The sequence below is a fragment of the Zychaea mexicana genome, assembly GCF_025766255.1.
Source record: "Zychaea mexicana strain RSA 1403 chromosome Unknown BDB00scaffold_30, whole genome shotgun sequence".
Taxonomy (NCBI): domain Eukaryota; kingdom Fungi; phylum Mucoromycota; class Mucoromycetes; order Mucorales; family Lichtheimiaceae; genus Zychaea; species Zychaea mexicana.
In genome coordinates, this window is record NW_026516693.1 from 327,672 (window position 1) to 341,067 (window position 13,396).

The window sequence follows — 13,396 nt, forward strand, 5'->3', positions numbered from 1 at the left end:
ATTTTGGGAATATGATTTGACAGGATATTATAAAAAAAAAGCAGAGCTCTGTTAAGGGGTTGTAAATCTTTAGTTTACTCGTGTGTGCGTGTAGGAAGGTGGCTGGACATCAAATCAGTTTGTTGTTGTTTTCGAGAACAAATAAAATCCCCCCCCCCCTTTTTTTTTTTTCGCTAGCCTGTCATTTAGATTGCTCGATTTTGTTGTTTCTCTATTTGGACATGTCACTTTTCGACTCTATAGGGGAGTTGTATAGAAACCACTATTTTTTATTGAGCCAGAGTATAGCAAAACGTCATTAGGATGATGAATGCATACTATTTCTTTCTTTGAATGTCGTCGAGATTAGGAAAATAGTATGTACACACACGACAGGGCGCGAGGGGAGTGTCGACGGGACGAAAGCGTTAAAGGAGAGTCTTTGTAGATATAACACGAGATTGATGTTTGTTGGGTGTGGGTAATCTTGTAGTACATAAATTGTAGTGATAGTACTCGGTTGTATGTAGTTTATAGTAACATGATGTGGGGTTTCTTGTGGAAACTATTGAAATCAGCTCGTAGTATTACAGTAGTGTCGTTGTGAGTACGTGAGAGAAAGCATAAATTGCTGTTATGTTAATATGTGAGTGTGATCTCGTCAGCTGTTTGCAGAAGCGGTAAAAGAGACGCGTAAATTAATTTTCTATAGTATTCAGAGCACCAACACGTTTGATCGAGAGAAATAAAAAATCCCCCCACCCCCCCGGAGAGTATCAATAATAAAGAAGCAGGGTTTTGTTGAAAGAAAGAAAAAAACCGTCTGTAAAGGAGGGGGGGGGGCAAAAGAGTGAGCTGTCAAATAATAATAAAAAAGCGATTTATGTACTGAGTGATAAGGTACCTGTTGTGGGCGAATGAGGGCGTAATCATAAAGAATGACACAACCGAGAGTGCATCTTTGTTTTTTTCCTTCTTCGGGCTCTTTTATGATATAGAAAATCAGACATTGTCCCCAAATTCTCTCTCTCTCTCTCTCTTACATAAATTGCATGCACTACTGTCACTGACCCTACAGTAATACACCCTACAATGACAAGGGAAAACAAAGGTGCTCTGTGCTGTGTGTATGTTTTGCAAGAGGAACGGCCTGACAGGAAATTCCGAAACCAGATGGAAATGAATTGTGAACGCAGCCAAAATATCATAATAGCACAATGAGTGGGTCCATTCTTTCCTACCCACACACACACACACACTGGATAACGACGACGACGACGACGACGACGACGATGCGTATGCAGCTAAGCAATTCCCATAAAAAGCACCGTCCCCCCCACCCACCGCCTGTCCTTGCTTGTTTTGCCTACTCGTGAACAACGTAAACACAGGATCACATAGACTTCTCTTACACCCCACCCACCCTCCCAAATTTTCGCTTTTCTTTTCATTTCTTCTCCACACACACACACACACCTCTCTTTTTTTCAAAACCCTTTCTACTATTTTTTAAAAAAAGAGAAATTCTCCGTCAACCAAATCATGCTCGCCGAAGATGACTCTAAGCCTATTGTAAGCTGGGCAAGTGCTTGTGTTGCTGTCTGTATAAAAACAAACGAAAATACAAAACTCACACTACAGGGCCATCCTTTTATTAAAATTCAAAAGCAACAGCATTTCCATCCTGTCATCTTGTTCCACGACACCGACAAAAAGAGTGACAGTATATCTTATGGCGACCCATACTATCGTCCGCTGATTCAAATCAAGAAGAAGAAAACCAAGCAAATGCTTCAGTCCAACAGTCGATGGTGGCAGTACATTACCCAATCGACTCGATCCACGCAACAACAACAAAAAGTCGATACAATAGTAGCTTCACCCAAACTCTCCACTTCGACGTCATCCACTTTGTCCTGTTGTTCTAGTAGCTCTTCTTCTACCACGTCATCATCATCATCCTCCTCATCCTCTGTCAATAGTGCCAGCAGCGGTCAAGCCTCGTCTGTATCACCACCACCACCCCCACCACCGGCTACACCAACGTCTGCTACAACGACATCGTCATTGCAACGTCGACCGTCGTTATCAAAACAGAATGGTCTGGATCGCCATCGTTACTATCACCCTCAGTCTACTTTGACGTCTACTACGTGTCAACCCGATCAGCAACAACAACAACAACAACAACAAAAGCAGGGACAACCACCAAGAAAACGCCGTGGTAATCTACCAAAGACAGTGACAGCCATTCTAAAACAGTGGCTGATCGATCATTGTCAACATCCGTATCCGACAGAAGAGGAAAAGATTGCCCTGCGTAACAAGACAGGGCTGACACTCAATCAGATCAGCAACTGGTTTATCAATGCACGTCGGCGTATTTTGCCCTTGATCCTAGTTAGGATACAGCCGCCGCCGCCGCCACAACAACAACAACAACAGCAGCAGCAGCATCTCGATGATGAGGGTGATGTTGACGACCACCAACAAGAGGATGATGATGATGATAGCGATTATCTAGATGAGAGCAAAAGTCATCGACATGTCCACAAACGACGCAAAGCCTATCATCATCATCATCATCATCCTCATCCTCATCCGTATGATCAGAAAAAGAAACCAAGACATGAACAAGGTAAATAAACACTCTAATAGAAAAAGTGTTGTTTTTTTTTGGGGGGGGGGTAAGGGAGAAGCAGTATGCGGAATGAAGGAAAAGGGCTCTTTTACCAATATGGAAGTGACTCATACATGATGTGTAATTAAAGAAAAAGTTGGCGGGAAACGACACCAACAGCAATTGTTATTAAACCAGCAGCAGCAGCAGCAGCACGTGGCAGGGTCGTCGTCGTCGTCGTCGTCGTTGAATAAACAAAAGGTCGGAAGACGTCCAGCAGCAGTGTCATGATGGAAAATGAATATCCCTTATCTGGGTTACATACATACCAAACTGTAATAACCTACTAGTACTACTAATCCTTTTGCCCTTTTAATAATTCATTCTATGATATATATGCCTCTACTATACCTGTTTCTACTCTGCTCGATAGATCCTCTTATTTCTTTCCTCATACCTACCCTAAATAATATGTTCTTATGGGTTCCCCACCCTCCGACCTCCTCCTTGTTTATTGGGGATCTCCCACGATTGTTTCCTTGCAAAACGTGGCACGAACGCTTGGTCCAATTATCTATTTTTATCATTCACACCCTTTAAGAACTTGCTGGTAGTTGTCCTACCTAAAGGAATCAATCGTTTCTTCCTCCGCTCGCCGCCGATGTAGTATCTTTTATCTTTGACAATCTTGGACAATAGAACAACAAACGTCGTCGTTCTTTCATGTTGTCTGATTCTAAAACGAAAAAAACGTGTTGTGCATTCTTCGATCGGTATATAAACTGAACTGCAAAAAAACATAACCTTAAAGAGGGGTATGTATGTGTATTATATTATGTGTCAGCTGGTTGCATGACTCTACTTGGCCCCTCTTCAACACCAAGCTTTGTGGGAAACGGAGAGCTGGTTTTTCTTGGTTGTTGATCATCGGCAACGGTCTTTTTTCTCCCTTCATCCGAGATAGAACCTGGGGGTGCTTGCTTGCTTTGCTGATGGGAAAGAAATCGCAATTGAACTGATGGGTCATTTAAATATATACAGAACCTGTCTCATCTCTTACACAAAGTTACACAAACACAGACACTGGCAGCCATCGTTGCTCGCATTGTAGAAAGACGAATAACTCTGTCTGTTGATTCGAGACAGGTAACGAAACTGTTTAGCTTGCTTTCGTTGCTGAGCGTTCTTTTGGTTGGTTCCGCATTTCCATCCAATATGGAGTTGGGTAATGTTTGTTTTTTTTATATTGATAAACACGGTAATACACAAAACGATCATTTGTTTGTTGTACGTGGATACTTGGTAGACGACAAAACATTTTTTTTTGTTTGTAATGTACTACGACTACTACTAGGCTTTCAAGACAACAGAAATACGTTGCATTGTCGAAAATCACGAGGGGAATGGCGGTTGAGCGGGAGGGGCCATTCGATTTGGAATTAGCCGAAAAAAGCTACTACTACTATGCGGCTTAATCTTCTTCTTTTTCATGTAGACGCGCTAGTAGTGGTCAATTGACTGTGTGAATGGATTGATAAAGAAAAAGCCATCGTAAGCCTGTGAGAAAAAAAAAAAAAAGACGCGCCGCTTTATGTATTATCGTCGTGCCTTATTCTGCATAAATAAGAGATAGTAGTAGTAGTAGTAGTAGGTAGTGTCTAGTGTGAGAGAATGGATAGCAGTAACAAAGCATCAAAAGTTGGGGCAAAATACAGGACATGCAACTAGGTTTAGCAGCAAGGAGACACAAAACAAGTAGAGATCCGCCCGTATAGGCTTCCTTGGTAAGACCCAAGCGCGTCCAATGGAGGATGAATGGTGTCCTGATTTGGCAAAACGTGTGTGGAGCAGGTCTACTACGCCTTTTTTGAGCAAAGAGAGAAAGAGCGTAGAACCAATCATGGTGGGCTAAGAGATATTATCTCACTATTATCTATCACCTCACCCCACATAGTCTGTCGTTGCAAGTGTGTACGTCTACCATTAAAGACCACCCGCAGCAGCATGGACTACTAATAGAAACAAATCCGCATACTAGGATTATGTACGACTGTACCAAAAACAAGTTTTTGTTGGGGGTGAGAGAATAAAAGAGCCGGCGATAAAGGAGTCGACAGATTGCATGAACCCTGTTGCGTTATCAGTAGAGTCTTAGTCTTAGTAGTAGTAGTAGTAATAGTAATCAAAGAAGTTGAAGTTAATATATGCCCTCTCTCTCTCTCTCTCTCTTTCTCCCCTTGCGAGCATTGACTCCTTTTGCACAGTGTTCTTCACGTAGAAGAAGCTCTGAGAGAAAGTGAGTATGCGAATGAGTGACGGCAACACAACAAGAATTTTATATATATATATAGATATAAAGTATTTTATTTTGCCTCGTGGGAAGGTCAAGCAGAAAAAAAAATTTATTCGTGCAAAAAAAAAAAAAGAAAAGAAAAATGGGTGGCTGGCTATCAGATAGTGCATCCCGTCTCATCCGTCTTGTCCGACCCTCCCGTCGCATTGACAATTTATATATAAAGGGCCCTATCAATAGGGGAGGGTGGGGTGAAGCTTTCGCATCGCCTCCCTTTCTCTTCTTCTTCCTTCCCCATTTCTTGAGGCTGCTGTTGCTTCTTCTTCTTCTTCTTACTCCTTTAACTCTTTTCAAAAGTTAAAAAAGGAACCACTTTGTTCGTCCATAATGTCACTGGCTCCATCGTTTTCACCACCATGCTTTTATTCATATCATCAATCCCAAAAACAACTGCATCATCATCATCATAATCATCAATCTTCTTCTTCACCAGCAATACCATCACAACAACAGCATTACAGTCATCTTCATCATCATCCTTCATTCTCCACCGAGCGTCGTCGTCGAGTCACCCTTTTGCATGCCCCGAAGCAACAGTCCAGTGGCCACCACAACCATTCCACAACAGCAACAACAAAAATCAATACTATTACTAGCAGCAGCAGCAGCAGCAGCAGTAGTGCCACGACTACCAGCACCTATCGAGAAGAAACGGAGCACAACAATGACAAGAAAACAAAGAAAAAGAGCGTCCGATTCCACGACAATGATAAGCTGGAGCACATCCGACTCTTTCTCAAGACACAAAAGCCATGTGCCATCCGAGACGGCGATCCCTCCTTATCACTTGAGCTCAAATACCCCAACTGGCCGGCCAAGACGACAGCAACCACCACCACCACCACCACTACTACTACTACTACTACTACAGCAACGTCCTCCATGATGCGCCATCCGCCCATGGTGATCCGTATGGAAGGTGTCTCGCAAGCGCCGGACCAGCAAAACACCCTGATAGGCCGATGCCGGGTCGCCAACTTGGCCTTTCACAAACATGTGGTCGTGCGCTACACCACCGATTACTGGCAATCGTTCCACGAGACCGAGGCAATCTATCGCGAGCCGATCGGTAGCAGCGCAAACACTTGGGATCGCTTCACTTTTACCATTCGTCTGGACCAGACCAACAACAAAAAAAGCGAGTCATCTATGATTGCGATTGGCAAGATCACAACCCTGTATCTAGCTTTACGCTACACGGTGAACGAGTGTGATCATTGGGATAATAATGATGGGTTGAACTATCAGATTGATATCATCCCTACCCTACCACCGACGCCGACGCCACCATCATCACCGATCGAGGAAGAAGAAGAAGAGTTGATGTCGATAGATAATAAGGCAGCGGTACTGGCAACAATTGAAAAAGATGAAGGCAAAGCATTACATCGTCAACGTAGCGACGGTACGTCATCTTTGGTCACCACCAACAGCAACACTTTTACTGTGTCAGTAGACCAACAAGATAAGCAACAAAAGCCATCATCCGCTGTAACACCTATTGCAGCACCAGCAAAACCAGCGTCACCAACAGTAACAACAAAACAAACTAGCAAGAAGAAACTGGGTCATCGGTATGACTTTGGTGCTTCACTATCTGAGGCCAAAAAGGTTCCGTATCAATTCGGAAAGGGACCGACACCGACTATTTCTACTTCTACTTCTTCTACAATGATGCGTTTTTCAAACACGTTGGTGACAACCAGCAGCAAACAAGATCAACAAGTAGTACATCAGCAGCAGCAGCAACAACAAGAGGATGGGTTCCAATCCCGCTACCATGACTTTGTAAACAAGTATTGTTTCTATGGCACTACTTATGCCACCTCTACAAACCATACCTCTCCACCCTCATTATCTTCGCCATGCCCTCCTTCTGAACCCATTTGTGGTTAAATTCTCTCTCTCTCTCTCATACTCCTCTTTCTATCAAATATGTACATATTCTCTAACGATGTGTGTGTGTCTCTCTGTCTCTCTCTCTCTGGCTGTTTTATATATCTTCCGCCTCCCCCCTCCTTCATTTTCAATTCAATTGTGTGTGTGTGTGTGTTCATCATTTGCAGTGTATCTTCTTTTCCAACGCGGTACAATAAAAAAAATTGCTACTACTACTACTACTACTACTACTACTACTACGTAAAGTAACCAAATTGAGCCAGCAAAAATACCTAATCAAGTCAGTCTACCGAAACTTGCAAGGTTCTGGACCTCTCTGTCTGTATACATTCATCATCTGATTTATATATATATATGTGTGTGTGTGTGTGTGTAATGGCAACAGCAGCTTTTTAATGCCGCACGAGCCCATTGGAAACCTTGAAGAACCCTTTTTTTTATTCACAGATCGTCTTCTGAATCCAAAAAAAAAAAAAAAAGATCCGTCCACTTGGTAAAATTGTTGTGGAAGGTGAAGACGAAAGTCACCTGTTCGTTTTGGTTAACCGATCCTTTTTTTATTTGTGTGCTTCATATGGAAATCGCGCCCATGAACTTGGTTTTTCTTTCTTTTTTTTTTTTCATGCTGTGTGACACGTCAGTTTTCGCTCATCTTTTTTGAATATTATTCTACGCTCCGATCCTTATCTTGTACCCTCATCTGTAATCCAATCCGTCGTCGATTTTGAGCTGCATGTTCCTTTTTCCCCCCCCCCACCATAGAAAAAGAGCAACATGGATCTTTGTGCTCATCATAAACCATGTTGCACATAACAAAAGACTTTTGATGATTAGAGAGACCAAGAAGGGATTCCCCCCCTAATTCACGCAATCCGACGTTTAAGAGACACGCTTACAAGTAACGCTGATCGAGAAGGAGGCCCATCTCCCTTTTTCCGTGTTGGCGCCCTTTTTTCTTTTATGTGTGTGTGTGTGTGTATGCATGTTTGTGGAGAGTCTCGTGACAATGCACGTTTTTTATTTATGCTTTTGTTTTTACAATGCTGCCTAAACGGCTTTTTTATTCTAGACAAAATCTACAATCATCTTGGTGGTTGCCCCCTTGTTACCAATGAACATGTCACTTTCGTTGCCATTGGAGATATTTGTGGACAAATTGCCATGGCAACATATCCTATGAGTTTTTACCTGATAAAAAATAATAAAAAATAAGGGGTTGTTGCTCTATATCCATACTACCAGACCACTGCAAGCCATAATATATAAGAATTTTGTAAAAAGCGAGTATCCATATTCCAACCGACCCGACCGTTCCTAATAGGTTATGCGTCAGATAGCTATTTATCTACCAAAAAGGGATAATATGCTGCATAACCAAGAATATGCAAATGTAATTTATCCTACATGCGTGCGAAAGAATTTTAAATGTGTCACTGGCAATATTTTAATGCAAGAGCTTGAGCGGGGTGTTGGCGGTAAATAACTTGGTCTGTATGCAAAACACAGGGTGCATAAAAAAGTATGCCGAAACCAATACGACGCTTGTGGGAAAATGAACGGGCCAGCAAAACGGAAAGAAACAAGTAGTTGTCAATCCGTCATTCTAGAGATTCTACAATCAATAAGCATGTTGCCTTGGCAGAAAATCAAAGTGAACGAAACGAATATAAAAGATCTTGACGCTTCTTGTTACTCCAGAATTTTTGTAATAATAGATCTCGAATATTACCTGCAGTATAGGTCTTTTTCTACTAATATTTCTCGCTCACAAACGGTGTGGCGGTTCGTCGTCCTAGTTACTAACAGACCCACGTGTTTCAGTGCAAGAGGTGAACATACTCGGTTTTTTCTGTATTATAGTAAACCAGATAGAACCCTTTCAATGGAAAATAGAGCACGACATCCAGTATGTAACACTTTTAACGCTATAATATCGCTGCAGCAATGAATTGCATCATGTGATTTATAGATGTTTCAACCATTGAAAAGAAGAGCTTTCATCTGCATAAAAAATTCCTCCCAACAAACAAATATTGGGAAAATTGCTATCCTAAGGATATCACACAAAAGTAATTTTATCATGGCCGATCATCAAAAAATCTAATAATGCCCGTGATATATTTTATTTTGAAAGATCCGCGACTGTCATCTTCACCACCTTGAATGTTGTATGCAATCGCGTTTGTTAGACGTAATTTCAACGTAACTGACTCGGTTGATAGATCGGTTCCCTGCATTCCTCCATCAATATCATATTTGAACCTGAATTTTTTTAAGAGATCATCTTTTTCAAGAATAATCAATCAAAGCTTGAGCTGGGAGAATTTTGGACACGCACTAAAAAAAAGTTTTCTAGCATATATCATACTAAGAATACAAGGACATGTTGTTTGTTATATTTGTCGAATTATACTAATGGAGATGTATAGAGATGTTGACTAGTGCTGCGTGTGCGTGGATGTGGGATGATAAAGTGACAGAAAAGAAGGAGACAGGGGGGTTGGGCCTATACTATATTATAAGAAATAATGGGATAGGATCGCATACATCCTTTAAGCGGCCACCTTCTTCCATTGGCTGGTCATTGCCAACCAAGATGTGGTCATACTAAAAAGAAAATCATCAGTCACACCGCCAACGTATAAGAATTTCGAAAAAAGAAGAGGAGAGAGAGAACTTACCCAGCCAAACCAACAATGCCTTCATCGAACGACACCAAGTTCAAACCAGCAGTGGGTATAATCATGTCGACCAAATCTTGAAGCAATTGCTTTTGCAAACCCTTCTTTTCCCTAATGTCCATTCGATTGCATGGGTTAGTCCCTTTTTTTTTTAGGAAGGAAATCGTGTCGGCATGTATATTTTGTGTGTGGTGTATAGCTGGGAACTTACGTGATCAAACCCTTAGCCTCAGCTTGAACCTGTTCACTGCTCTTTTCAGACTTGAAGGTCTTTTCCAATTGTTCTGCACGAATGCTCAGGTTGCGGAACTTGTACAAGGTGGAAATGACAGACATTGTCAGGGCAGTCAACCAACACTTGAAACCAATTTGTTGGATATCCTTGATCTTTGCGACTTTGTAAAAGTTGACGGCGTTGGCCTATTTTCGCGCGGTATACATACACACATGTGTGTGTGTGTGTGATTGTCTCATGCGTTAGCGTCATCATTATATATTTTTCCGCCTTTTAATATCGCGTCAAAACGGTATGTATATGCACATGCACGTGCAGATCAGAAAGAAAGAAAGAGAGAGAGAGAGAGAGAACTTACCAAAACGACAGCCTCAGTGCAGTAATAGAAGAACATACCAGCTTGCTTCAAGACAGCAGTGACCTTCAAAACCTCATCCTGAACAGACAAGGCCTTGTAACCGGCCTGAGCAAACTCCAACTGTTTCAACAGACGGAAGAACTTGCGGCCGTTGCCAATGTGTCCTTTCAAATCGCCCCAGCGTTGGATGGCTTCTTTGGGAGCACCGGTGCGCAACAAGTAAAAGGCGTAGAAGCGGGAAAAGTATTGGACGAAACGTAAGAGCTTTTCACGACCCACGGTGGTTTGAAGATATCGGTTTACAGCGTCGACAGACATTTTTTTTTCTAGTTTTTTTTGGCGGCGTGTGTATATGAGCAACAAAAAAGAAAGGAAGAAGAAAGAAGAGTTCAAACAATACACCCACACGCCGTTATTACACACATGCTTTAACAAAATTCCCGGAGCGGAATTGCAATTTGGATTACTCGAGTTCAATTTGGAAGCATATGACAAACCAGTTGAATCTGCGGGTGTGAATGACAAATTGCCTATATTCCCGCAAAGGTATTTCTACTTTATCCGAAATGCCTTCTCTCTCTCTCTCTCTCTTTCTTTCTTTCCATAAGCACTGAGCCCTGCTGCCTTTCCCCCACCATCTAATAAGGTCGTATCTATCAAGCTTTTGCTATCAATGCAAAACGAGTAATGGTCCACGATTGTGTTGCTTAGTCGTCACCATGGCAAAAAGCGGTAAACTCTAATTATCTTGTTGACAGGCATACACGTAGTAGTAGTAGTAGTAACTTGAGTGAATAAAATCTCTTTTGCAATATCATCCCCAATTAATCTTGGCACGTATTACGACGGGGATGTGGTCAACCCCATCGATGCTGCACGGAGCAGCTATTCTTTTCCTGGGAGAGTCCCATCATTATGAACAAGCGCGTCGCTTTACTTGGGAAAGTTCCCTTTATTGGCCTTCGTACGTTAATCCTTTTTTTTTTCTGGGATTACCTAAGTCAAAAAATAAAATTTCTCTCTTCCACCATAAATATGACACATCAACTTCACACAATCTATCACACAAGCAACAACAATGGGAACACGATGAAGGCTGCAAGCATACTAGAAAAAGTTGGTTTGCGGGGTGCGGGGAGGAAACAAAACTATCAAACTATCAATTGTCGGCACTTTCGGCAGCTTCCGCCTGGGGGTTTTTTCAGTTCCAGCATTCCGGCAAAAGAAAAATATTCAGGGGAAAGGTTAATTGACGTAATGCAAAAGAAGGTGTTGGGACCTCTTCTTTTTTTTTTCCTGGGTCTTTTAATATTTTGGGGTCCTGAATTGCGTTTTAACTACTGCTATATATTCAACTTTGACTATAAATACGATAGCGAGCTGACATTACTTGAGAAAAATTTGGTTTTTCATTAAAAAAGATGCTGCAGTGATGTGTATAATGTTCCTTTTTTTAAGGTTTGACAATCCAAGGAAAAATAAGGTTTTTATTTTTCTGTAAACTTGAACCGGGACTACGGTATCTTCTCTGCTTCGATTTGCGGAAAATATGTTGTCATCTTGCTGTGTTTGCAGAGACTTGGAAAACCTTCTCAAACACTACTACGTACGTACGTCTCAAGCGCGTTGTGTAGTTGAATATGCTCAAAGAGTGGATATCCGTGATAACGCAGACATAACCTCTTTTTGACGTCCATATAGTTTCTGATGTGAGCGCTTGCAATTAAGGCACTGTGGTTGTTTGTTGTAGTGTGTTGTCAATGGTCGTACACTGGAAAACCCAAGATACATATCTTTCTGCCTTACCAAGCCCAAACCAATCACACCAACTTTTTAAAGAAGCGTGTCGATGATTGACATAAACTACACCGTTGTCGCTTTGCTGTCGTCGTCGCAGCCCTCAGCTGACTTGCATCCAAAAGTTACCAATTACTTTGGACACTGAAAACGACCTCTTCAAGACCGTATAAGGTCTCAAAAGGACCCGAACGGTAACCTGAGATGGATGAAAAAGCCTTGGTGTTCTTGACTTCAGAATATCTTACTAGTCGTTCAATTACATGCTGTTTGATGCTGTTTGGGCGATTGTATTCACATTGTTCATTGAGCATTAGGAAAATTGAATTGAGAGAAAAATAATTTTCAATGCGTAGCTGTTACAATGATCCGTTACGACACAGTCTCGACAAGGTTGCAACAAGAATACCGTTTTCAGTGATGGTTGATATCTTTTTACTGTAGCACATCATTGATACCAACAATTTGTAAACGCCGTAAGTAGTTCTTTCCGGATTCCCCTGTCGCTTATTATTTCTTTGTGAGGTATAATGGAATGTAACTATCTTGCTGGTCGCTGTTAGGTTCTCATTGCGTTTCATAGTGTTGCCAATACTTTCTGTTGCTTGAAAGTCATGTTTCTCCTTTGTATATACTGTTGCTCGTGGTTTCTGTCTGTGCTTTCCACGATGTGATTGGGAGAATGATTGGTTTTTATCTGCTCATTGTCTCAGTATCATATTGAAGCGTATATAGCCATTATTGTGATGATTTCCTCCGTTTACATCATTTTAAACACTGCAATACATGTCGTTTGTTTGTTCATCGCTTTGTAAATCGTAATCCTTCTTTGTTTCGCTCATCATCATCAGATTGTTGTTATCCACCTTCTAGTATAACCCTTGTTCTACTTGCAAAGTGTGTAAAATCATAACAGCAGCGAGACACCCGTAACTAGAAGGGCCAATTAATCATATTTCTCTCTTTGCCACGACGGGTTACGTTTTCTTCATGCATTTAGTATAAATATCCATCTGTAAATGCCCTATGTAATTTCAATATAGGAGATGGTTTGTTAAGACCGTGGGCAGTGGATTAAAAATCTTTTGCTATTGTTGCCCTCATTCTCTTCTAATTCTTGTATCTCTTTTTCTACGCTTGTCTGCCTACTTATGATACAAGGTATCCTTGCTTCGTACATGGACCCATAATATCGACGTATGACACAGTTTACAGTCCACCTTCGCGCCTTTAGCCTAGAAATATGACTGTCAAAAAAGGTTTTGTCTTTTTCAAGCCTGTATTTTTATAATAATGCTTGCGCGATGATTGGCGGTATACTCATATATTATATGATGCGATCGATCAACGTTACCATCTATATTGAGGTAATGTAGCGCCCGTCATTCCATTCATAAACGGACATTGCGCGCGCGGAACAATTTTCTCGAGCAATTTGTTTTTTTTTAATTAAAATCGAAAACAAATGCTCGCT

At 41.4% G+C, this 13,396-nt stretch overlaps 3 protein-coding genes across 3 annotated transcripts; 2 read left to right on the top strand and 1 right to left on the bottom strand.

The window, feature by feature from the left end:
* Nucleotides 1–1,432: 1,432 nt before the first annotated feature.
* BDB00DRAFT_938529 (uncharacterized protein) lies at nt 1,433–2,792 on the top strand (the record flags this gene model as incomplete). The annotated part of the gene is made up of 3 exons (XM_053129287.1): nt 1,433–1,551; nt 1,621–2,379; nt 2,751–2,792. Exons 1-3 carry the CDS (start codon nt 1,522–1,524, stop codon nt 2,790–2,792), a joined length of 831 nt encoding a protein of 276 aa, XP_052980457.1. The 5' UTR covers nt 1,433–1,521.
* A 2,989-nt stretch (nt 2,793–5,781) lies between these two features.
* BDB00DRAFT_820041 (putative phosphatase regulatory subunit-domain-containing protein) lies at nt 5,782–7,081 on the top strand. The gene has a single exon (XM_053123277.1). The coding sequence runs from the start codon at nt 5,835–5,837 to the stop codon at nt 6,846–6,848; it is 1,014 nt and encodes a 337-aa protein (XP_052980458.1). The 5' UTR covers nt 5,782–5,834; the 3' UTR covers nt 6,849–7,081.
* A 2,267-nt stretch (nt 7,082–9,348) lies between these two features.
* Nucleotides 9,349–10,741, bottom strand: BDB00DRAFT_337369 (peroxisomal biogenesis factor 11). The gene is made up of 4 exons (XM_053116997.1): nt 10,126–10,741; nt 9,773–9,952; nt 9,533–9,570; nt 9,349–9,458 (listed from the first exon to the last, which is right to left on the bottom strand). The coding sequence occupies exons 1-4, from the start codon at nt 10,441–10,443 to the stop codon at nt 9,404–9,406; spliced, it is 591 nt and encodes a 196-aa protein (XP_052980459.1). The 5' UTR covers nt 10,444–10,741; the 3' UTR covers nt 9,349–9,403.
* Nucleotides 10,742–13,396: the final 2,655 nt, after the last annotated feature.

Coding starts and splice junctions, on each gene's coding strand:
- BDB00DRAFT_820041 (XM_053123277.1), top strand. CDS start 5,835: ATGATGCGCCATCCGCCCATGGTGATCCGTATGGAAGGTGTCTCGCAA.
- BDB00DRAFT_337369 (XM_053116997.1), bottom strand. CDS start 10,443: ATGTCTGTCGACGCTGTAAACCGATATCTTCAAACCACCGTGGGTCGT. Junction 9,571..9,772: donor CTGAAAAGAGCAGTGAACAG/GTTCAAGCTGAG, acceptor GCTGGTTTGAAC/TTGGTGTCGTTCGATGAAGG. Junction 9,459..9,532: donor GGCATTGTTGGTTTGGCTGG/GTAAGTTCTCTC, acceptor TTTTCTTTTTAG/TATGACCACATCTTGGTTGG.